This window comes from Podarcis erhardii, assembly GCF_964252035.2.
Source record: "Podarcis erhardii genome assembly, chromosome: 2".
NCBI lineage: Eukaryota > Metazoa > Chordata > Lepidosauria > Squamata > Lacertidae > Podarcis > Podarcis erhardii.
In genome coordinates, this window is record NC_138498.1 from 75,337,827 (window position 1) to 75,362,938 (window position 25,112).

At 41.8% G+C, this 25,112-nt stretch overlaps 1 protein-coding gene across 1 annotated transcript in view; it reads right to left on the minus strand.

The window, feature by feature from the left end:
• Positions 1–25,112, minus strand: part of DNAH1 (dynein axonemal heavy chain 1) — a 132,947-nt gene that overhangs the window by 102,536 nt on the left and 5,299 nt on the right. Inside the window, exons 2-10 of the mRNA XM_081847622.1 lie at positions 14,155–14,362; positions 13,231–13,303; positions 11,535–11,709; positions 9,507–9,663; positions 7,967–8,099; positions 5,946–6,107; positions 4,677–4,929; positions 2,469–2,626; positions 945–1,156 (exon numbers count right to left, since the gene is read on the minus strand). Of these exons, the coding sequence (XP_081703748.1) occupies positions 945–1,156; positions 2,469–2,626; positions 4,677–4,929; positions 5,946–6,107; positions 7,967–8,099; positions 9,507–9,663; positions 11,535–11,709; positions 13,231–13,303; positions 14,155–14,362 (1,531 nt within the window). The remainder of the gene's footprint in view (positions 1–944; positions 1,157–2,468; positions 2,627–4,676; positions 4,930–5,945; positions 6,108–7,966; positions 8,100–9,506; positions 9,664–11,534; positions 11,710–13,230; positions 13,304–14,154; positions 14,363–25,112) is intronic.

The window sequence follows — 25,112 nt, forward strand, 5'->3', positions numbered from 1 at the left end:
TGCTTTCTGAGGTGAGTTACAGATTAAAGGAAGTTGGGGTTCTTGGAAACTGTATTGTGCAAGCAATTGGGTTGGATCCTGGTCAAAGTTACTACTTTAGGGACAGTAACACCTATGGAACCCAGGAATGAGAACAGAAAACAGTGTATGGGAAACTGTGTTGCCTTTTAAAATGCCTGGCTTATTCTCAAGGAGTTTCTAATCCTTCTCACTCCAAAGCAGACTGCATTTAAGAAGTCTGCGGTTAAGCGCTATACTCAACCATGAGCTCTAACTGAAGAATGATGGCTGTTTGCCCCACGATTGTTTATTTACAAGAGGGAACTGCAACAAAATGTTACAACATTTGTTCAGCATTACATGCTCTATTCAAGAATACCTCATTTTCCTACCAAACCACCCTGGTTTTCTTCTCTATCCTCCCCACCCTTCAACAGGCTGACATACTCCATAGCCACTGAGCATCCTCGGCCATCAGTGGACTCTTAAAGAATGTTTCCCCACTTATGGTTTCTCCCCTCGACAAATTGCTGATATGCTCTCGTGTGTGGATGGTGCCATTTTGACCACTTAAGGCCTAACACTAATAGAATTATTACCACTTTTAATATGTGTGATTACACTTTTGTCCCAGCATCTTCCATGGAGCTCATGTACGTGTTTTTTCTCTGCCAATTTTGCCCTTACAGCCACCCTGTGAGTTAGATTAGGCTGAGAGAGAATGTCTCTCAATATCATCCAGCAAGATTCTCGGCTGAGAGGAACTATGAACCCAGGTTTCCTCAGGCCTAGTCTGACAATCTAACCATTACATTACAATAGCACTCTCTCTCTCTCTCTCTCTCTCTCTCTCTCACACACACACACACACACACACACATATTATAGCCACTTACACTTTGCATAGCCACATCTCTGCAAAGAGTATTTCCCTGCTGCTATACCTGTGAAAAGGTCTGTTTCTGGATCTGCTCAAACTCCTCTAGTCGGCCGTACTTAGTCAGGGTTGAATGGAACAGTGACATAGCTGCAGTTTTATTGCACTCATCCCGGACCTGGCACAAAGCCATGATGACTTCTGGCCGTGTCAGGAGGGAGATGAAGCTAAAAGTTTCTTTTTGCTCATTGAATGGGTACTCAGGAACCTCAATGCGACCTGGGGACACAAGAAGAGATGTTATTTCTGTAGGAACAGTAGTCATGTAGCTGTTCTTGTTAAGCATATGTAATAACCATAAATTCTGAAAAATGCATTTTATTTACTTACAGAGCAATCTACCCCTCCACCCTTGCATCAGAGCATGTATGTGTGCATATGTGTGAACTGAGCAAAGCTTCTCCTTCCAAAGGTTCCAAAATGTGTATTCTTGAGGCAGTAAGGGACTGATCCAGCCCAGGATTAGTTGGATCCTAAGTCAGTCCCACTGTTGGTGCCCCATTGTTGCACCAGCTCCAGGCTGGCACAGTGGCTGTCCGGCACCCCCTTCCTTTAAAGCAAGGACCACCCCATCGTTGCTCCTCCACCTCACCACACCACCCCCTGTACCTTTCCTGCCTCACCACTTCTCTTCAAGCAGTGATTAAAAAAGAAGAAGTTTCCTGAGTCGTTCCTTGAGCATGAAGCCTCCAGGCACACAAGGCCCAAGGGCAGTGCCAGAATCACAGGCCATCCCTACTGTAATTTCCAGGTGCAAGCAAGATGACCACATCTCTGTCTTCAGGGGAAAAAACTAGATCTGTATAAATTATGAAAATTAAACAAATTTGTACATTCCCACTCATTTTGTTTGGAAATGGACAAGGAGTTATGATCAAGCATTGAAGCCAATCCTCCTGACCCATGGAAATCTTAATTTTCCCTCCTCCCCCCCCCACTTGCTCACAAGCTTTCAAATATAACTTTGTAGTTCTAACAGCCAAAAACTCACTTTCTCAAAGCAATGAGATTTTCAGAATGATATATATTTTCACAGAATTGCAGAATACACATACTCTTGCTTATTAATCACTGTTTCTTGCTCCAGAAGGGTTTGAGGCAAAGGAGTGGCAGCCATTTTGCATGGAATTGCCTCAACCACTGGGCTAGTCTAGCTCTGTCCCTCAAAGGATCCATGGCAGCAGCTTAATGGCTGCCACTTGCTCTCGTCACTATCATTCAACTTCTTTTACCCAGAAAGCTTGGGATGCAAATATATATAAATAGTTTGTATTGTCAGATTTTGTCAGAAGGGAACACACTGGCACTGATTTATTTTCAATATCTATATATTGCCCAATAACAAAACTTATTTAAGCAGCTTATAAGTAAAATAATTACGACTATAAAATATAATAATATAATATGGGACTGGTACATCTCCCTTTACAACATATCAATCATAGTCTAAAGTTAATTGCAAGAAACAGAGTAACTTCCCCCCGGGATGATTTTACACTCTGCTGCTGTCTTTTTCTACTGTGTCACCTACCCTTCTGTGGCACCTTCTCTTCCTCTTTCTCAGGCAGAGTGACATAATAGAACGTCTGAGGCTTGGAAGTGACAATTCTGTCAAAGTTAATCTTGTTCATGGTTCGCTCAAAGTCTAGGGACACTTCTTTCCCCAGGAGCTGCAGCCGCTCTAAAATGCTAAGCATAATTAAAAAACTAATTAACAGAATGAACAACGACCTCTCACAATGTTGCGTCTGCATCACTCATATATCTCTATAGTCCCATCGTCACGCCTCTTGTGTTTGCATGTGCTTTGCTTCTTCATTAAAAGTGCTTGCGGCACATTAAGGGAGCTTCATAGTAGACCTGGAATGGGACAGCAGGTGATTCTGAAGGATCAAGGGGCAGTGGGGCAAGTTGTGTGACACCTAGGACTGTATTACATCTGACTAAAGGGAGACATTTAGAAGCAATATTTCCACTCTTCTTTCTCGCTCCCCTCCTGACCCATTGTAATTGGCAGTCTGGCGATAACTGTTCCATTTGCATGGAGAAGGCAAAACAAAAAAACAATGAGAAGCAACACTAGCAGAAGCAAGCAAAAGCCCTGTCCCGGAAGGGAAGACTGGCATACACAAGGCCAGAAGTCCTGTGGATAAGGTAGTCAGATGATAAGGAAGAACAGTCTAATGGAGTGCCTCAAGGCTGTATTGCTGGGGCAAAGCTGAATAGCAAGTTCCAATAGCCTTATAACCCCAAGAGTTATCTCCTCAGCTTTTAGTCTTTACATGATTTGCCCCAATGGTAAATTATCATATGCCCAATGGAGATATTAGTTTGTACAGGGCCAGCTCTCTAGCTATTATTATTATTATTACTATTATCACAATTTCATATTATTGTCTCTCACTTCTGGAACCAGGATATATTTTCTGGTCTTGGAGCTATTCACAGATAGTCTTTAGCCTTCTTCAAAAACTAATTTTATTGCATTTCACACATCTGTATTTGACTGAGGAAAAAGCTTTCACAGTTCAGTGAGATGAACTGATATATCAATGATACCACTGGCTGATGATTCATCTAGCTCAAAGCGTCTCAAATCTTCCAAGCCATGAAGTCTGTAGCAGTGCTACAGACTTGACAGCAACCTTGTCAGAATTACTTTGTTTTTTACTAGAACCTCTACCAACCAGAGTCACACGCAAAAGAAATGCAGACAGTATTAAATAAATGGGCACCTCTGAGCACATCCTGAGCCTAGGAATTTGTTTTCCATACCAGAAATGAACTTAGCTCCTCGGCCTTTCTCACAGAAGTCCATTCCTGGTTAGCTTTTTTTTCAATTCAGCATCCTAACTTAGGCAGGGGAAAATAGATTGTCATTGCTATCGTGAAACAACTGGAAATCAGCCATCCTTGCAGTGATCTCCTCCTAGTGGTGCAGCAATAAAACTGAGAGCATATATGCAATGCTAAGCAGGGTCCGGTAAGGTTTCAAATTGGATAGGCATCTACATGTTGAAATTCCTTCATTACAGGGAATTGGACTAGATGGCCCTCAGGGTCCCTTCCAACTCTATGATTCTATGATCTACCTTGTACCCACTCAAGACCCTGTGCCATGCTCACCTGATTTCCAGTTGAAATATCTCCCACACTCCCCTTCACTTACCATTATCTAATCTTTGAAAATGCACAAGCAGTTGCTGAGAAAGGGAAGAGCAGCACCTGATCAGGAAGAAGCTCTCAGTGAATCACACGAAGGGGCTCTAATAACCACACTAAAAAGATCTCTACATTTCACCAGCTAGTTTCTGGAAGAGCTGCAACTTAATATCTCAAATACCACAAGTTAGATCAGTGCTCCTTAAAGTCTTCAGACACTGAAAGTCTGCACCATACATCTATGGTGGTTTTACTGAATGGGACCACAACACAGCACAGCCTGGTGTAATTGCATCTGAATTGCATCAAATTAATTGCAGGTGTCTGCCCTGCTTGTGTTTACTGGTTTCCTCCTTAGTTTTTTATGTCTGCCTCTGAAAAAGCACAATTCCCAGGGTGTGCAGAAACAGAAGAAGTAGAAAAGAAAGATCAGGAAATGTGATGAGAAGGAAAGGGTGTGAGGGTATGATAATGATGGAGTTATCCTGCCACCCAGGTGGCTAGGCCTCCCTTGTCATAAACAAGGTGTTAAAACCACAAACATGTTTTCAGTATGAAGGACTGTTGCAATACTTACATACTCCCTTTCCTCAGACGTGAAGTTTCCATTGCCATCTGCTTCATCCGCTGCAAACTCTTTTCTTCAATGCTTTGCATTCCATCCAGAGGCATGCAGTCAACATACAGGTTATACAACAACAGTGCCTGTGTTTTCTTCCTCAAGTCATTGGCAGAAATCACTCGCTCGGCAAGAACCCGGGGGTCCTCAGCCAGAAAAAGCAAACGGACACGGGGCACCCAATACTGACAGGGCATTAGTGGGGCTCTCCCTGGGGATAAATTAGAAAAGAATGTGAACACACTGGGGCCATAAAAATAGATTGCAGAAACCAGGTGCCAAAATTATCTAATGAGTCTATGACCAAGCTAGTGTCAAGCTGAGAGTTTCGTGGCAGAAAAGAGAATGATGAGTAATAGAATCCAAATGGTGACTCAGAAGAATACTCATCAGAAATGTCACTGTATCCAAATAGATGAGACAGGAGGGATATGTGTGACTGTATCTTCCACTGTATTTTCAAAAGTTAAAGGCAGATGGGAGGGTGGGGAGAGGGAATAATTTTCTTCACACTGTTTTCCTAATCTAAACTGCCCTCTCCCCCACCAACAGCAGTTAATCATGTGGAGGAAAACGTGATCATCATATGGAACTTAATAGGACAAAGAGTGGCTGTGGTGGGGCTGGGAGCTGAAATTTAGATCATGAACGCGGCATAAGGGAAGGTGCTATGTCTCCTCCTCCCAGTACCAGAGTCCCAATCTGATTGCTCAGTTATTCCTCACCCCCAATGGTGACCACTGGCTTTTTTAAAGTGGGAGATATGATCACGGGTCCCCTGTTGTCTCATCTAATTGTGACCCTCCAAAGTAGGCCATACCAAATTCTGTGGGACTTATTTCCAAGGAAACATGTACATGATCAGGTTCCAAGTGATGGAGTGATGGGAATGGAGGCCCTTTAAAAAATAATCCTAAATTTGTTCACATAATGCCAAGGTTGCAGGTTCAGTTCCCATATGGGACAGCTGCATATTGCTGCATTGCAGCAGGTTGGACTAGATGATCCTCAGGGTCCCTTCCAACTCTAGAATTCTATGATCCACCTCTATGAATCCTCAAAGGATTGTCGGGAAAAAGAAAATATTCCATGGTTGCTTATTAAACAGGCAGAAAGATGCATCACAATCCAAGACATTTATGAATCAAAGGCAGCTAATTGGGTATAGAGAGGCTCTTGATTTTAACTTCTTCCCTGTAATCCAATAAAAAATAAATCAATTCCCACCTTCTTCAGTCATTCCTCCATTAAGTACACGTTTCCCTTGTGCATCCCGGACTAGGCCCAGGCTGTTTGTCTTATGAACCAAGTAAAATTTTGTCTCTTCATCATAATCCAGAACACCAACATCTATCCACTTATAGATCAGTTTGCGACTTTTGGGATCCTCTGAGATATGAATGACAGACAGGGAATCACATTTTCACAATTGTCTTGGTTAAAATAGGCAGAACTAGAGAGAGTCCTCTTTACAGTCTTACAAGCCTCGTGATCCTGCTTTGTGTTCTGGGCTCCATATTTTGTATCTCCTTTAATATTCAATGGCACCCCAACACATATTAGTATCTTAGCAGGAAAACATAATAATAATTTATAATAATAACTTATTATTTATATCCCACCCTTCTGGCTGTGTTTCCCCGGTCACTCTGGGCGGCTTCCAACAGAAGGTTAAAAATACATTAAAACATCAGTCATTAAAAACTTCCCTAAACAGGGCTGCTTTCAGATGTCTTCTAAATGTCAAGATAGTTGTTAATTTCTTTGACAACTGATGGGAGGGCATTCCACAGGGCGGGCGCCACTACTGAGAAGGCCCCTTGCCTGGTTCCCTGTAACTTGGCTTCTCGCAGTGAAGGAATCACCAGAAGGCCCTTGGATCTGGATCTCAGTGTCCGGGCTGAACGATGCGGGTGGAGATGCTCCTTCAGGTATACAGGGCCGAGGCCATTTAGGGCTTAAAAGGTCAATACCAACACTTTGAACTGTGCTTGGAAATGTACTGGGAGCCAATGTAGGTCTTTCAGGACTGGTGTTATGTGGTCTCGGCAGCTATTCCCAGTCACCAGTCTGGCTGCCGCATTCTGGATTAGTTGTAGTTTCCGGGTCACCTTCAAAGGTAGCCCCACGTAGAGCACATTGCAGTAGTCCAAGCGGGGGATAACTAGAGCATGCACCACTCTGGGGAGACAGTCTGCAGGCAGGTAGGGTCTCAGCCTGCATACCAAATGGTGCTGGTAGACAGCTGCCCTGGACACAGAATTAACCTGCACCTCCATGGACAGCTGTGAGTCCAAAATGACTTCCAGGCTGCGCACCTGCTCCTTCAGGGGCATAGTTACCCCATTCAGGACCATGGAGTCCACCACACCTGCCTGTCCCCTGTCCCCCCAAAACAGTACTTCTGTCTTGTCAGGATTCAACCTCAATCCGTTAGCTGCTATCCATCCTCCAACCGCCTCCAGGCACTCACATAATGCAGAAATGTTGTTAGGCACATGTTCTAACTGAAGTGGTCAACTTACAGGACTTAATTTTTAGGCTAAAAGCACCTGTCATTTGTGTTAGATTATAGAAGAATTGCAATCACTCCACATATTTTGAAAAATTAAGTCACAAGAATATCACATTGTACATCCAGATACAGAGGCATTAAAAATCAGACACCATGTCTAAAAATTATGGCTTATAAAATAGTTAATGAAATGCATAAATACCACAAGTTCAGACATTAAAGTACTAGTTTAGTTCCACTCACATGAAACATTATGCTAGTGTCAACAGCCTGACTCCCACGAACTTCAGCATAAATAAAATAGACTTAACTGTTAACTGAAACAAAGTACCGTATTTTTCCGTGTATAAGACTATATATATTTCTCTATTTTTTCAAGTTTAAAAAATGGGGGTAGTCTTATATACGGATAGTGCATAGGGGGGATTCTTTACTTGGAGTCTCAAAAAATAGGGGTTGTGTTATACACAGGGGCATGTTAAACACAGAAAAATATGGTGATTAAAAACATTAATTTCTAAGTTTCATTGGGAGGGGTTCATAGAGCCACTCAGGGTAGGGTGATGCCTTAGAATATATACAGAATGCAAGAAAACATTGTATGTTTTGATCTGCTATACTTCAAAACAAAAATACTTGGAGGGAGAAAAGCATGGTTCTCATGTATTCAACTATTATTTTGTAATCTTTGTAATAAAAGAAATAACTCAGTTGCATCACATCTATGCTTTACCATGCCCAAGCTCATCATCTGTTGGCAGGAGTGCTTTTCCTGGGATAGGTTTCCGGTCTTCAGATTCAGGTTCCACACCCAACAAAAGCCACTCTTCTGGAGTCCGGCAATCATACTCTTCATTATCAAAAATCTAAGCAAGCAAGAAGTGAGAAATTAATCCTTCACCAAAGTCAATAGCTGTCTTGGAATCCTGACAGCTCTTTGCATATCCAAGTACTTCTGCACATGCACCACGGCTCTGCTTGTTCAGACAGCAGCTTGTCCTGCTGCAAGAGTGTAAGGTCTACCAAGCTTCTATAATGACTTGGGGAAGGGAGCATGAAGGCCATGGGGTGAGGAGCACTGGTATGTGTGTGTTCATAAATGCCTCTGGCTGCTCATTGGATCCTGCCTAATATCTTGTAGGAGGTTTCTGCTTCTTGTACATCTTGTTGGATCAAAACCCAAACATCAATCTCATATTTTCAAAACATATTGTTATAGAAATAGAGGGGATCCCCCGAAACACTAGGAACATATAAATACTAGGATTTTGATTGGGAAATGGATTTTAAAAGCTAACTGCAGAGCTGTGCCAGAGAGGGAATTCCTGGGCTGCCTTATGCAAGCCTGCCTGGCTGGTTGAGGGAAGGGCAGACCTGTTAGCATTAGAGTAAAGAGCATGGGTAGGCAACCTAAGGCCCATGGGTCACAAGCAGCCCACGGGGGTCGTTTAACCAGCCCACGAGTCGCCCCTGAACCGAGCCGCCCACTTGGCAAGTCCCCACGCACTGTACTAAACTGGCGCAATGCGGGGATTCACTTCCGCTGATTCTGGAAATCGCAGACACTCATGATCTGGCCCACAGAGGGATCTCCGCTGGAGTAAACCAGTCCAGGCGTGGAAAACCATGCTGACCCCTGGTAAAGAGCCATTGAGGGTCCTGCCCCAGGTGTGACCAGAGACTGGAGTTTTGGAAGGTTGCTACGGTAACTGCTCTGGGGGAGGGCAAGGGGCTTCTGGGAAGAAGAAAGGGAGGAAACGGCTGAGATCCATCTTTGTGGGAGAGACTAAAAGTTACCTACAATGCTTTGGGCCATGCTGTAAGATTTGGACTCCCTCCATGCAGACTGAAGGTGCAAATAGCGAATAAACCCTATTTCTTAAATCACGACTGTCTCTGCCGTGTCTTCTATTCTCCAAAGGGACACTGACCCTGTATGTATGCCTGCAACCCTATGCGCTCTCTTGTTACTGCTTGGCAGAGATCGGGGCAGGCACCAGGCTTTTGTAACACTATTCAGCTTCTTTTAAGTACCATTAATGTTGCCACATCCACTCCCCACCTCCCACACCACCCCAGTGTCCTGGTTATTTTTAATCCAATGTTAAGACATAATGCACAGCAGCAATTTCCAAATGGTAATTAGATATCCATAGAGACACACAGATTATTTAATGGAAAGTCATCATCAAATGCAATTGCTGGGTCAACTTTGTAAAAGGCTTGGGAATCCCTGAAGTAGATCACATACACCACTGAATCCCGTATCTTACCTGTAATGGGAGATAGACAGGGAAAAGAGGGTCGTTCTTCTGCTCAATAGTTGGCATATTGTCAGGGTCCTGGTGTCTTGGCATCAATTCATTGGAATCTATCCCTGCCATTTCTAAGAGCTGAGTGATATCCAGGCTGAGATATAATCGTCTCAACCTGATTAAATAATAAGATTAAACATAGATCAATAAGGCCTTTAAGAACCATATTGTCAGGAAAGCAGTGTTTAATGTCTGGACAAAATACAAAGACTTACTGGAAAATAAAACTCCAAGGTGGCTCTCACCTCTGGAGGCTAAGGCCCTAAAAAGACCCAATATGGAGGCTAAATGGCCAAAATATTGGGAAATATTAGAAAAAGATGGAGACAATTGGAAATTGCAGAGTTTGGAGAAAATGAAGGATAAGGTGCGAGACTGGTTACATTATGCTCAGATTAAAGAAGTTTTTAAAAATGATAAAAAGTTAGGGTTCCAGGTGGAGAAATCGAAGTTAGAAACTGAATTGTTAGAACCAAAGACTAAGGTATTATCTAGAATGTATAACTTGCTGTTAAAATGGAATACACAAGACGAAATGGTTAAATCGGTTATGATAAAATGGGCACAGGACATTGGGCATAACATTATGTTTGAGGACTGGGAAAGGTTGTGGACCACTGGGCTGAACTTCACCGCATGTAATGCTCTGAAGGAAAATGTAATGAAAATGATATATAGATGGTACATGACCCCAGTTAAACTTGCCAAAATATACCATTCGTCTGATAATAAATGTTGGAAATGTAAAGAAAACGAAGGAACATTCTTTCACCTCTGGTGGACATGCCCTAAGGTGAAGGTCTTCTGGGAAATGATATATAATGAGCTGAAAAAGGTATTTAAGTATACCTTCACTAAGAAACCAGAGGCCTTCCTTCTGGGTATTGTCGGCCAGAAGGTGTTAAAGAAGGACCGAACATTCTTTATGTATGCAACAACGGCAGCAAGGATACTCATCGCAAAAAACTGGAAAACTCAAGATCTACCCACACTGGAAGAGTGGCAGATGCAACTGATGGACTATATGCAACTGGCCGAGATGACAGGCAGAATCCGTAACCTGGGAGAAGAGAAGATGGAGGAAGACTGGGAGAAATTCAAGAAGTATCTACAAAAACATTGTAATTTGGTTGAATGCTAAGAAGGATGCTAGATTATAAAAAACTGGCCACCACTAAATTAGATTTGAAATTTGATGATAAGTGAGACTAAAGAAAATATAAAATTTTTTGGAAGAAGTGCTAGATTATATTTGAATGAGTGGACATGAGATTGTAAACAAGTTGATAATTTGTTTGGAAAAAACTTTTAACGATGTAAATGGGAGCGGGAGACGTGAGGAAGTCCAAAGAAGTGATGAAATTATGTCTGTGATAGAAGTAAGACTGTTTATTATTTGTGCATTTATATTTAAAAACTTTAATAAATATTTATAAAAAAAAAATAATAATAAGATTAAACAGTTCATATTTACAGGAAACCTAATTCAATTGTAGTTAATCTGTTTCAGGGACTGACTAATAAAGTAAATTGTGTAATACACTGTAGTAAAGAGACATGCCAAAACTATATGCTTTGGGGCAGTCCATTACTCCAATGTTGTCAGAGATGGGTACCTGATTCAAAAGCTCCTCTATTATTCTGAAGACCATTCCAAATCAGCCTGTAGATTTTTGTCCATGGAGCCTCAGGCTGAGGTTCTGTGAGAAAAGCTAACGTATGTAGCCCAGTCGTATGATTTTGGCACTCCAAAGCCCACTGAAATCAGAGAAGCGTATCTACCTCTCTGAAGGATTGCCATCTTACAACCTGAACCTATGCAGGGCTAGAGGAGCCTAAGCCCACCCATTTCAATAGTTTTAGTATAGGCTTGTGTAACTCTCTGTGATTTATATAGAAATCCAGAGCTGCACATCCAAATGCAAAGGTCCTTGCCTGTGTTGTACGCAAGCCCTTTGTAACCATTTCCTGGCACTAATTAGGTACCTCTCGATCGCTATCTTCCGAGGGCACTGTCCTGGAATCACCTCAAAGGGAACTTGTACTTTTGGCTTATATGATTGCAATGGAAAGTCCGTCTCTTTGATTATTTCTGTAGTTGGTCCAATTTGCTGGGCATTCAAAATAGACTCAATATTCTCAGGAGTTTCAAATGTTGTGACTGGTAAGAAACAAGATTAAGAAAACAAAAACATTTTTTAAAAAATATGTGGTTACTGTAAGAGTCCCAGTCCCAGACTTATCTGGGAGTCTGGCTGAAGTGACCACTATAGCAGCGAAGGCACTGCCTAAACCACTGAAAACAGCAGATTGGTAGAATCTGCCCAGAGAAAGCTGCATGCACATTGCAAGAACTGCTCCCACCCTGCAAAGGACAGAAATTGTGGTGATTTCCAATGCTTGCGGGCCCAGCTCTGGGAAATTTCCCTCTCTTCCACCCAGATTAAAGAACAATAGTGTAAATCAGAGGTTGGCAAGGCTTACCGGGCATGGGCTGGATCATTCCTGCAGAGATCGTACGTGGGCCGGGCCGGCACAGCATGACGCCGAAAATCGCGTCTGCGCATGTCTGCGGCACTGGAAATCGCTTTTGCGCATGCCCAGATGCCAGAAATCACACCTGCGCAGAAGCGATTTCTGGCGCCACGGACATGCACAGACACGATTTCCGAATGATATGAATCAGAACCATGTGGCGATTTCTGGACCATCCGCAGGCTGGATCCAGAACCCATTTGGGCCGGAACTGGCCCACGGGCCTTAGGTTGCCGACCTCTGGTGTAAATCCATATGTGATGAGATCTTTCATATTTTCCACTTCCATTGAAGTAACGGGAATGGGTTTATCTTACTTATCTTCCGTTTATTGTTATTTATCTGTGCTTTGCATTTAGTCTAAGTTATTTTGTAACTCTTGCCAGTTTCATGGTGAAATCAGCAATTATGAAACCCAGGGACAAGTGAAGAGGGAACAGTTATCATCCAACCCATCTTGGAGAAGTGAATATGTTTGTTATGCATATATGCATAATGATAAACTTGCACTGAGAAATGTTGGCTCCTCCTGTGTCACACTATGCTCAAATCTTCACTCATTCATGAAGTACGTATCTCAGCAGGAGAGCATGCAGAGGTCCCAGGTTCAATCCCCGACATCTCTAGGTACGACTGGGAAGACTAGCACCTGGAGCCTTAGAGAGCTGCTGTTAGGCAGTATGAGCAATTCTCAATTAGATGGACTCCTGGTCTGAATCAGTATGAAACAGCTTCCTATGTTCCTAAGCTCACAGGGTGACCTTGGGTCAATCACTTTCTCTCAGCCTACCTCACAGGGTAGACGTACCTGTACCATGTCCCATATCCCCCAAACAAAAGATGTTCTCCCCTCCCTTTCATTTTCAAGCTCCTTGAACAAGCCCGGCTATTGGGTCTTCTCAATTTTCTGATCCCTTCAGCATGGCTCCCACCCTCTTGACTGGGGCACGGCTGCTAGTCCACTTGTCTGTAAAGCCACAGATATTTATTCTGCCCTGACTTCGCTTGACTGTTCTGTTTCTTTTGGCACCGTCAATGATCAATCATACTCTTCAAAGTTCACATTACCCCCCAGTTACAGGAGCTTAACTTTCTTCCAATTTCCTAGGGAGGAAAGTGATGATAACAGCCTTTTCAGTGTGCTTACCTTTTGGCGTGTGATCCTCATGCTCTGACTGTTTCAGTAAGTCCCTGTATACATTTGGACCTGCACTCACATCCTGAAATTTAATATAATAAAGATTACAAAGAGACAGTACAGAAACATGTATAGAATTCAATGAGCAAACAAGAATTGGTCATATACAGAGAGAAAAGAAAAAGCAAGCTATGATCTGGTGAGCTAGTTTTCATAATAGCAATCAGACTGCAAAGAATGAGATATGACATCCAGTGGCTTGTGCAATTCCCTGAGATTCTCAACATTAATTAAAAGACAAACACATTCCCAGCCTCTACAGCTGAAGAGAAAATGTGTTAGTAGTTAACGGTTAAGAAGCATAATAAATCTGGAGAAGCCTCCAGTAATCATCGAGTGGAATTCCTTCCCTCATCTTAGTACCACTATAAGAGCTTTTTTGGGGAGGGGTGAGTGATCAACCGGTTGGACAGGCCTGATATAAACCAATCTCCACTCATTTTTCTACAAGTCTCAACCCCCTTTTCCTGTTCTAAAAGAGAAAGAAAGAAAGAAATTGAAACTCCTTACCTTTTGAAAAAGCCAATAAACTGAAGCATGAGGGGTACCATTAAGGGAAAGCCATTTCACTTCCTAAAAACACCTGAGATACTATCGGAAACGACTTTCTATTTTCATGAAAATCACCCAACTCCTCAAAGCTCTAAAATGTACCGGTATTAAGAGGAGAAATAAATAAAAATAACATTCCTACCTTCCTATGACATGAAAAACAGCTTTAGAGGAAAGAAAGAGCAGAGATGGGGCAGAAAACAGAAATGGAACTTCAAAATATATTTTCTTAAAATCTATCTCTCATTCTAACAGCAGTTTGTGTCATTTATATTTCAACTGTCTACAGACCAATGATAGACAGAGGTTCTATTCACTTACCCCCAAGAGATCTAAAGCTCCTGGTGTAAGGACATCTGAGTAAAATCCCCTTTCTTTTATCGGTGGGTACTTCTTACTGCCCGACGAGGTTTTGCTGGTTCCCGGAAGGCTCTCTGAACCCTGGCTACTGGGGTAAGGGGGATAGGGACTCCTTCCCAATGACTCTGTCAGTTCCTTCTTGACTTTATCCATCCTGCTCTTTGATCTCCTAGGGGTAGGAAGGAATTGTGAGGCTGTTCTTCACATCATAAAGAGGAAACAAATTATTAATAATAACTCTGTATCCCAGAACTTCCAATTTTCAGGGCAACTTACTAATCAGATGAAGTAATGAAAAGGCTAATGAACATGCTACAAATCATGTTTAGCGCTTGAGTTGCATAATGAAGGGGACTGGGGTCTGTTGAAACATGGAAGCCATGAACTCAACTCAGAACTGTCCACATCAGATCTCAGGTGGATGGGGCTAGTTAATCAGAGATGTGATAATACACTTATAGAGATTCTCCTCTCCAGACCTGAAAAAGATTTTGGGAAGGGAACCACAGGCACTGTAAACTTAAACTGTAATAATGCAGAATATGGATGTAATCTGCCTGAAAAAGGTTCCCCCAACCAGGACTAAAACTTTGGAGATTCACTCTGGCTCAAGCTCACTTTATAAATGCTAATCCAACTGAAAATCATCTCACACTTCAAAGCTTTATCCTTGGTATGACCTGTATACCCCATTCATCTATTAAAGAATCATCTAATCCATTTGACTCCAACAGTGGTCAACCAGATTTCTCCTAACAATCATATTAATCTGTCAAAATGCATGGCCGACATGCATCCAGTTTGGAGTGAGACATACTTAAGCCTGTTGAAATTAATTAGCTTAAGCCTGTTTCATAGAGCAATCCTAGTTTGGTTTGGAAAAGAGTGAAGCAGTGGTTTTACTGGCGCATCCCAAGCCCTGCTGCTGGCTCATGCTGGCTTGGGCAGGTAGGGGCAATTCTGTTGATGGTACAGTGGTACCTCTGGATGAGAACGGGATCCGTTCTGGAGCCTCGTTCGCATCCAGAAGCGAAACAACCCGCGTCTGCGGGTCACGATTTGCCGCTTCTGCATATGCATGTGATGTCGTTTTGAGTGTCTGCACATGGGCGAGTGGCGAAACCCAGAAGTAACGCATTCCGTTACTTCCAGGTCGCCGCGGAGCGCAGCCCGAAAACGCTCAACCTGAAGCAACTTTAACCCGAGGTATGACTGTATTGCTATGTCATCTCCAGACTGGCATAGCTGAGGTGGCTCAAGCGTGGGGGGGGGGGGCCTTGGGGAATTCATGAGGCCTTGGATCTAAGGGATCCAAAGCCATTGGCACCAGGTGCCTGATGTATTTCACTTTTGGCCTTTCTGCTTGCTACTGCCAATGGGAGACCTTTCCTCCCACTAGGGCACAGCTGAAGCTCCAATGAAGAAAAATCTCCAGTCCCACCAGCAGCTGTTCTCCTCCCTTCTCTTTTAATGATCTGATATATTTTATATTCTATAATTTTCTTAATTTGTGGTTGGTGGACTGTAAATAAGCTATATTTGTATTTGTCTCATTGTACCCACCCATCAACATCTTAGAGTTAGGATTGTGCTGTATGTTGGATCTAGGCTATTTAAGCTTTGACCATAAGCCAGTAATTGTATTGTTACAATATTAAATGAGAAAGAAATACTTTCCATAATAAAATGGATCCCACAACATAATGGAATCAAGTTATACCCAAATCTAACGAAAGTCAAAACAAATAGACCTTTACCAAAAAAAACCATAAAGAACACTAGGATTCTTTAAAAAACAAAACTTCAGAATAGAATAAATGTAAAGTGTTTGGTTTCAGCTTCTTTACTAATTAAAATAAATTCAGAAAATGGCTGCAGGAGCCTTTTTGTTTAATTGTCTGGTTGTTCCTTTTTTCCTGGGTGATCTCCTCTCACAATTTCTATTCAGCTGTCAGGTTAAATGCAAGCACAAGCAATTATAATGAGCCTGGGTATCCAAGCTATATAAAGATACTTATGTAAATGAGGGTGTTAATTAAGGGCTGCCCTCAGCATTCTGGCAAGAGGCTACTGCAGTCTTTTGTTGTGCAAAATCTGGCCCCCAAAGCTATTCTTTATGTGCCCAACCTAACCTCTCACAGCAAGATCTTTCCTGATTGGCTGCGACTACCACACATGGATGGCCGCAACATAGTGGGACGGCACCAGTGAATAAGGTTTGGTGATCAGTGACTGAGCAGATGCTGTCTCTTAATTATGAAGGTGAAATGGCAATAAAAACCACGACACGAGCAAAATCTACATACCTTTGAGGGGGTCAGCCTACTCTGTTTTGTGCTGGCTCAGCAAGTTAGCACTTTCATGAAGTAACTGCCACAATATACTTTTTCCTCTAAAGGGCCTTCTTAAAAAGTGGCTTTCTTTTCTAAGTTGTAGCCATACTAGTTCTCCTCCATTTAGCAGAAAGAAAGCTGGCACAGGGCTTCACAGTTTGAAAAACAACAACAAACAGAACACTCTTGAAATGTCATGTCATGGTTAGGAGAAGAAAAATGAGCACTTCCGGGTCTTTGGCAAATTGCTTGTTAAAAGGGTGCAGAAGCACTGTCCTATTGCAGGGGTACAGCATCAGAACAACCACGACTGACACTAGATAAATACATAAATAAATAATAATAATTGGCCTGGACATAGAAGGAGCAACTGTGCCTCTCTTCTCTAGTGATGCTTCAGTTGCAGGACTCCACACCACCCTGCCTTATCAACAATGAACTAAAACAGGTAAGGAGATAATATTTTCCCAGCAGTGAGCTATTTGGGCTTGGAATCTGGGAAGATGTACCAGTAATTTACTCAAAGGAACTATTACGTAGGGTGGGGGTGGGTTTTCCCATGACATATTTATAACAATTACACATTAATTTATAACAATTATGCTTAAAAACAACAACTAATGCTCAGGCCCTTATTTTTCAATTTTTAAACTAATGTTTCCCAAACTTCTAACCGCTAAGGCTCCACTTATTTACTGAATTAAAATGGGAGAAATACTTTGCCTTAGATATGAAAATATGTAGTTTTAGCACATTAAAATATTAACTACACACAGGAAGCTGCTTTACTAAGCCAGGCAGTTGGCCATTGAACTACATAATGTTTAGAAGATATCTGAAGGCAGTCCTGTATCAGGAAGTTTTTAATGTTTGATATTTTACTATGCTTTATTTATATATGTTGTAAGTCAGCCAGAGTGGTTGAGGAAGCCCAGCCAGATGGGCAGGGTATAAATAAGAAAATGATCATCATCATCATCATCATCATCATCATCTAGCTGAATATTGTCTACACCGGCTGGAAGGAGCGCTGCATGGTTTCAGAGGAGTCTTTCCTAGTCCTACTTGCAGGGACTGAACCTGAGACATTTTGCACACCACAGCTAAGCATTTCCACCTAAGTTGCTATTCTGCATGTGCCTCCAGTAGGAAACAACCATGGGCCGCCACCTGAGGGTGGGTGACCCAGCTGCATCTCTGCATCAGGAGTGATCAGTTGATCCAGTCACACTTAGAGGTACACAGTATGGCAGCTACTGTTTACAGTAATCAGTTCAGTCTAATGAACACATTGCTGCAGTATTCAACTTCAAAATCTATAGTGTGTGTGTAGATAAGATAGATGATAGATAGATAGATAGATAGATGATAGATAGATAGATAGATAGATAGATAGATAGATACCATGGTGTCAGACATGATGTACAAGCATCCTGAAGCTACAGCCCTGCATGAGGTGTGAATTACTGCTTTTTGTCTCTGTGGGAATTCAGCTCTGTAGCCTAATGACAACACTGCCAATATCACCACAATTTGCTATTTCAGTACTGATCTAATCATATGTGAAAGAAATAGGGCAATCATACTTATGAATTTCTGCATATCCACTCCAGGCAGAATATGTGTGTTACAGAACCTGATTATCTTAGGGTCAATTTGGGGACCAACATATTCAGTCTTCTCAGTCTCATCTTTATGTATTGCGTCGGAACAACAATGTAAGCTAAAAGATATTTTGGTCCAAAGGACTGTGTTGGTTACTTGCCTATCCAAAGAAAGAAAAGCAAAATAACAACAACTCTCAGGTTCTAATGTGTTCTTGACTTCTAATGCAGACTAAGAAGAATTTGAATCTGGACCAGGGAGGTAAAAGAATTACCAGCCATTCTTAAATGCTGCACTGGGCCACCCTAAGGTGCTGCTGCACCCTGCAAATAAATTAATTGAGGAATGAAAGGCTCCTAAAACACCAAGTATTAGGTGATAAATGCACATGGAAAACATCTTATATCTCATATTCCTTATCTCACATCTCCCTGAGTTCAGGGAGTTGTCTAACCAGACAAATCATTCAAGCATATTCACATCCTTTCCCCATATTTGGCAACCAACCTAAGATGGTATTATTATTATTATTATTATTATTATTATTATTATTATTATTATTATACCTTTTCCCGGAAGATCAGGGCACAATCTGCCTGAATAAATGATGACATATTAGCTAAATGATTAAAATAAAATTTTACACATCACTTGGGAAGACAGGTGAACATGCCCTAAGTGATCTATTGATTGATTTATTGCACTGAACATCCAGTTCTTCCAACCATCCAACAGGGCCAATCCTGCTAACTTATGCAGGAGGACTGCATCAAGTGACTTCAACCTTAAATAATTCATTTTTTGAAGCAGACAACTTTTCTTCAGAACACTATGTACGTCAGACTTCAGTCCTATACTTGACGCAAAGAGGATTGGGGCCACTCCCAAATCTCATGAGCAAATGCAGTGAATATGGAAGCAGCACTGTTCTGGCCTAGCTTATGCCAGAGTACAGAGGTATCCTTAACGGACTGTATAGGAACAAACATGTAACTCAAGACAGGACTAAAATGGGCATGCCCAGTACCTTCAGTTAAAATGACCTCAGGTAGCAGGGGTGGAAAAGACCTCCAGGTAAGACTTTCAGGTGACACTGTCATTCAGAGTAGACAGTATTGAGACAGATATAATAATAATATATATATATATATTTTTAATAATTTTTATTCAATTTTTAAAACACATAATTAAAAGACAAACACATCACAAAACACAAACAAACATAAACAAATCAAACATAAATAAATTCATTATCTTATTTTCTTGTAACTTCTTTCAATCGACTTCCCCATACCTCCCTTTCGCTGCATCCTTATTTTAGAAAGAATTTTTTTAGCAACCCTTTAGTCAATTTATCCATTTAGTTCCCTTCATTAAATTCCCATAAATTTGTTGGTTACAGCTGTAATTCTCTGCTTCTTACCCCTTGACGTCTTAACACTCCTCAATTTTACAACAGTTTTTAAGATATATTTTAAATTTCTTCCAGTCTTCTTCCACTGCCTCTTTCCCCTGGTCACGAATTCTGCCAGTCATCTCTGCCAGTCCCATGAAGTCAATCACCTTTGTCTGCCATTCTTCCAGAGTAGGTAGTTCTTGCATCTTCCAATACTTTGCCAGAAGAATTCTTGCTGCAGTAGTAGCATACATAAAGAAAATCCTATCCTTCTTTGGCACCAATTGGCCAACCATGCCCAGGAGAAAAGCCTCTGGTTTCTTAGTAAATGTCCATTTAAGGACTTTCTTAATTTCATTATAAATCATTTCCCAGAATGCTTTCACCCTCGGGCAGGTCCACCATAGGTGATAGAAGGTACCTTCATTCTCATTACATTTCCAACATTTATTATTGGGCAAATGATAAATTTTTGCAAGCTTGACTGGGGTCATGTACCACCTGTAGATCATTTTCATTATATTTTCTTTTAGGGCATTACATGCCGTGAACTTAACACCAGTGGTCCATAACTGTTCCAGATATAATAATAATATAATAATAATTTATTATTTGTACCCCGCCCATCTGGCTGGGTCTCCCCAGCCACTCTGGGCGGCTTCCAACAAAGATGAAAAGTACACTAAAATGTCACATATTAAAAACTTCCCTGAACAGGGCTGCCTTCAGATGTCTTCTGAATGTCAGGTAGTTGTTTATCGCTTTGACATCTGATGGGAGGGCATTCCACAGGGCGGGCGCCACTACCGAGAAGGCCGTCTGCCTGGTTCCCTGTAACTTGGCCTCTCGCAGTGAGGGAACCGCCAGAAGGCCCTCGGAGCTGGACCTCAGTGTCCGGGCAGAACGATGGGGGAGGAGACGCTCCTTCAGATATACTGGACCGAGGCCGTTTAGGGCTTTAAAGGTCAGCACCAACACTTTGAATTGTGCTTGGAGCCAATGTAGGTCTTTCAAGACTGGTGTTATATGGTCTCGCGGCCGCTCCCAGTCACCAGTCTAGCTGCCACGTTCTGGATTAGTTGTAGTTTCCGGGTCACCTTCAAAGGTAGCCCCACGTAGAGCGCATTGCAGTAGTCCAAGTGGGAGATAACCAGAGCATGCACCACTCTGGCGAGACAGTCTGCAGGCAGATAGGGTCTCAGCCTACGTACCAGATGGAGCTGGTAAACAGCTGCCCTGGATACAGATTTGACCTGTGCCTCCATGGACAGCTGTGAGTCCAAAATGACTCCCAGGCTGCGCACCTGGTCCTTCAGGGGCACAGTTACCCCATTCAGGACCAGGGAATCCTCCACACCTGCCTGCCTCCTGTCCCCCCAAAACAGTACTTCTGTCTTGTCAGGATTCAACCTCAATCTGTTAGCCGCCATCCATCCTCCAACCGCCTCCAGACACTCACACAGGACCTTCACTGCCTTCACTGGTTCTGATTTAAAAGAGAGGTAGAGCTGGGTATCATCCGCATACTGATGAACACCCAGCCCAAACCTCCTGATGATCTCTCCCAGTGGCTGCACAATTGGGAAGGGACTGAAGCTCAGTAGCAGATGGAAGCTCACAGGTTCAGTCCGACATCTCCAGTTAAAAAAGATTCAGGGTTATGTGAAAGACCCTTCTCTGCCTTAGACCCTGGATAGCCACTGTCATTGCATTGTAGTAGACATCACTGTGCTAGATGAACAAACAGTCTGACCTGGAATAGGGCAGCTTTCTGTTATTCGCTGCTCTAGAAAGCCCTCTTCCAATCAGCTCTGTGTGAATCGATCAATCACTCCAGAAAAAGAGATGCAACTAGGTCTTCTCAGTACATACACATTCAATGTAAAAGGCACATGAATAATCATCCATTTGATGATCTTCAAGAGCTCTGCAAGCATTTGATGTGAAAATATTCTCTTTATGAAATTCATAATGTTTGAAGCAGCCCTTAAAACAGTAGAGGACATCTACATAATAGTTTATTATTTGGGGTTAAGGTGAGTCAGCCGTGGGACTAGGTCTCTGAACAATGGAGTACAGGGAAGTAAGGAAGGGTTGCATTTGCTCCGCTCTGTGACTGAAGTAGACTCACGCCCACAACCCTCTCTTTATGGCCAACCCAGCAAGTGCATGTTTAGCAAACAGACACACATCTGGTTTGGCCCTCACCTAGTGATTTCATAGAGCTTAAAGACTAAAATCTTACTTAATTTGTATTTTATCTCTGGTTCTGCCATTTGTCAAGTCCCTGTGACTTTTTAAAGCAATCTGGAAAACCGGTTTTTTAAATAATCTCTTTTATGAGTTGATTTGACATCTCATTTATATATCTATGTCCACAGTATGGGACAAAAACACAAATGAGGCAACCAAAATATAGGGCCACAGCTGGCAGAATCACAGTCTTCTATCATATAATGAGGAATTGGGGCTTATAGTTAGAAAATAGTTCAACAGAACTCATTTGAAACCTCTCAGTGTAGGAGATGTACAATTGATAATGGTTCCTGCTGAATTTGGGAATGTACAGATAAGAAATTACTTATTTTGAATAAGCTGAACATTTGATAAGAGACTTCAGGATGTTGACAGATGGTGTGATTTTTTCTTTCATAGACTATGCTTTGGTGGTTTTTCTGGAAAGATTTATCGATTTGCACTGCAAGCTTTGGAAAATGGGCTGCTGTCTAGGTGAAAAGGAACATCTAATATTTGCTTTTGTCTAACAGTAGTAGTTAAAGTAATACAAATGTCAAAAAACAATCAAATTCAATTAACAAAAAACTTCATGGTTCAATATGTTGCATTAAGGGATGTGCATTCAAGCTCCAAAATGCTGGGAAATGGCAGCTTTTAAGGACACATTACCGTATTTTTCGATGTATAAGACGCCCCCTATTTTGGAGGACTAATTAAATTAAAGAGGGAGATTCCGCAGAGTTGTTGAGCTTTATTGGGGGGGGGGGGGAATGGCTAAGAACTCTCACCTGCCTCGACAACAATTCCTATCGCACGTGACACAGAAGCAACCTATTGTTTTACCGCTTGCAGACAGCACACACCAATCACACACCCAATTGCCACAGCAGTGGCCAACTGACAGCAGCCATTGCCGCAGCCACCAATCACCTGCACTAATGCCGGTGACAATATACTGCTCATGGCAGCAAACAATCCCCCCTCCCCCCTCTGCACTACCTGTGTCTAAGATGAGCCCAATTTTTAAACGTTATTTTCACATAATAAAAGTTCATCTTATACACAGAAAAGTATGGTATTTAGGCAATATGGATATGGCATGGTAAGCTATGCTGTGGTTAATTCAAGCTTCACCACTGCTTGGGGTACATACGCTGAGCAGGACAGAGCTGAAGTCCACTGACAGTCGTGAGTGACGGGGAGTGAGCAATTCACCTGTGCATTATGGATTCAACTGAATCTCAACCGCTGTGCAGCTGGTACAGTCATCGGCACTTCGCTGGAGTTCTGTGCAATCACCAAAATCTATCCACCAATTAAAATAAACTCCTGCTCGGTATGCTGATCAAAGGAATGCCCATCTGTCAGATGCACAGGAGGAAGGAAGTACTCATACTAAGTCTTGACTATTGTGAAATTGGCACAATCTTTCCAGAGTACAGGAAAAGAAAACCTGGCTTGAAAATAATTTACCAAACACCTATTTATTTAACTCTTGACAATCTGCTCACTAAACCAACTACGTAGAATGAGGTTTTAAAAAAGAAAAACAAAACAGAGTGAGTAAGCCCAAGGGTTGTATCTAAAGTTGTGATATGTCATTGTCTCATTAGAAGAATAATTTCCACTTGCGCAATGTGACTCCCCTCTCCTTCCTCCCATGCACCCCTTAAATCTGTTCTAAGGGTTTCCCCAGTCCCCTAGAGCAGATCTGGGGAGGGTGTGGGGCATGCATGGGGGAAGTCCTTGATGTAGGGTTGCCACCACAGCTGTTAATCAATATCTGCTGATCTTTTTGTTTTGTTTTGATGGAGCCAGTGCCAGTTAAGATGTGGCAACCCTGCTGCAATCATGATTTTTGGATCCTTGTGAAATCTGCTCCTTCCTCAAAGTCCTAAGCCAAAGTTCTCCTTACTCAAGGGAAAAGTTGTTGGCTTCTTTATTGTGCTGAGCAATTCTCTTAATAAAAGGGATGGAAAATAAGAGTTCCTTTCTACTGGTCAACAAATATTAGTTCTTCTTCACATGTGTCATTTTATTGCTTATAAGAATTTCATGCAGTTGGGCTTCAAACGATTTATGCAATCCAATATTAGATGTGTGATTAATGTATTAGAATATTTGGATATTAAAATTGATAAACCAGCAGCTATTATGTTGGTAGACGCTGAAAAAGCTTTTGATAATGTGTCCTGGAAGTTTATGAAAAAATTAATGGAAGAAATCGGACTGGGAGAAAATATTTGTAAAGGAATAAATGCCATCTACTCAGAACAATATGCAAAATTGATCATCAACGGAAGAATTACTGAGGAATGCAAAATAAACAAGGGAACCAGACAGGGCTGCCCACTGTCTCCACTGATATTTATCTTGGTGATGGAAGTATTGAACAATCAGATAAGAAGGGATCAGCTTGTTAAAGGCATCACTCTGGGAAACAAAACATATAAAATTAAAGCTTTCGCGGACGATCTACTCGTTATGACTGAAAACCCTAAAGAAAGTCTGAAAAGAGTGTTGGAATTGATTAAAGAATTTGGAGAAGTGGCAGGCTTTAAGCTGAATATTACAAAAACAAAAATGCTTGTCAAAAATGTAACCGCAGAAGAAAAGGACGACTTAGAAAAAATATTGGGCTTGAAAATCTCTTCCAAAGCGAAATACTTGGGTATTTGGATCACCCCTAAGAACATAAACTTATTTCAGGACAATTACACCAAAACTTGGCTAGAGATTAGAAAAAACTTGGTAACCTGGAGTAAACTAAAATTAACATTTCTCGGTAGGATTTCCATTATAAAGATGAATGTGCTTCCAAAATTAATCTTTTTATTTCAAATGATTCCGATACTTGGTGAAGCAGGTTGTCTCAAGATATGGCAAAGAGAAATTTCCAAATTTTTGTGGGAAGGGAAGAAACCCAGGATTAAACACCTGATCTTAATAGACATAAAAGAGAGAGGAGGCTTTTCCCTACCCGACCTAAAACTTTATTATGAGGCAGCCTGTTTCACCTGGTTAAAAGATTGGTGCACGTTGCAGGATCCGGACCTCCTGGACCTGGAAGGTTTTGACAACCGTTGGGGATGGCACGCCTACCTAATATATGGAAAAGCGAAAATCCATAAAAATTTTACCAACCATATAATAAGAAAGTCACTCTTTGCTGTATGGGAAAAATATAAAAACCTGATGGAGCTTAAAGTCCCGTGGTGGACTTCTCCAGTAGAAGCCATAGCAGTAAAACGGAAAAATACTCAGGAAAGCTGGCCAACATATAAAATACTTCTAAAAAATGAAGATAACCAAATAAAATTTAAAAAAATTGAGGAAATAAGAGAACA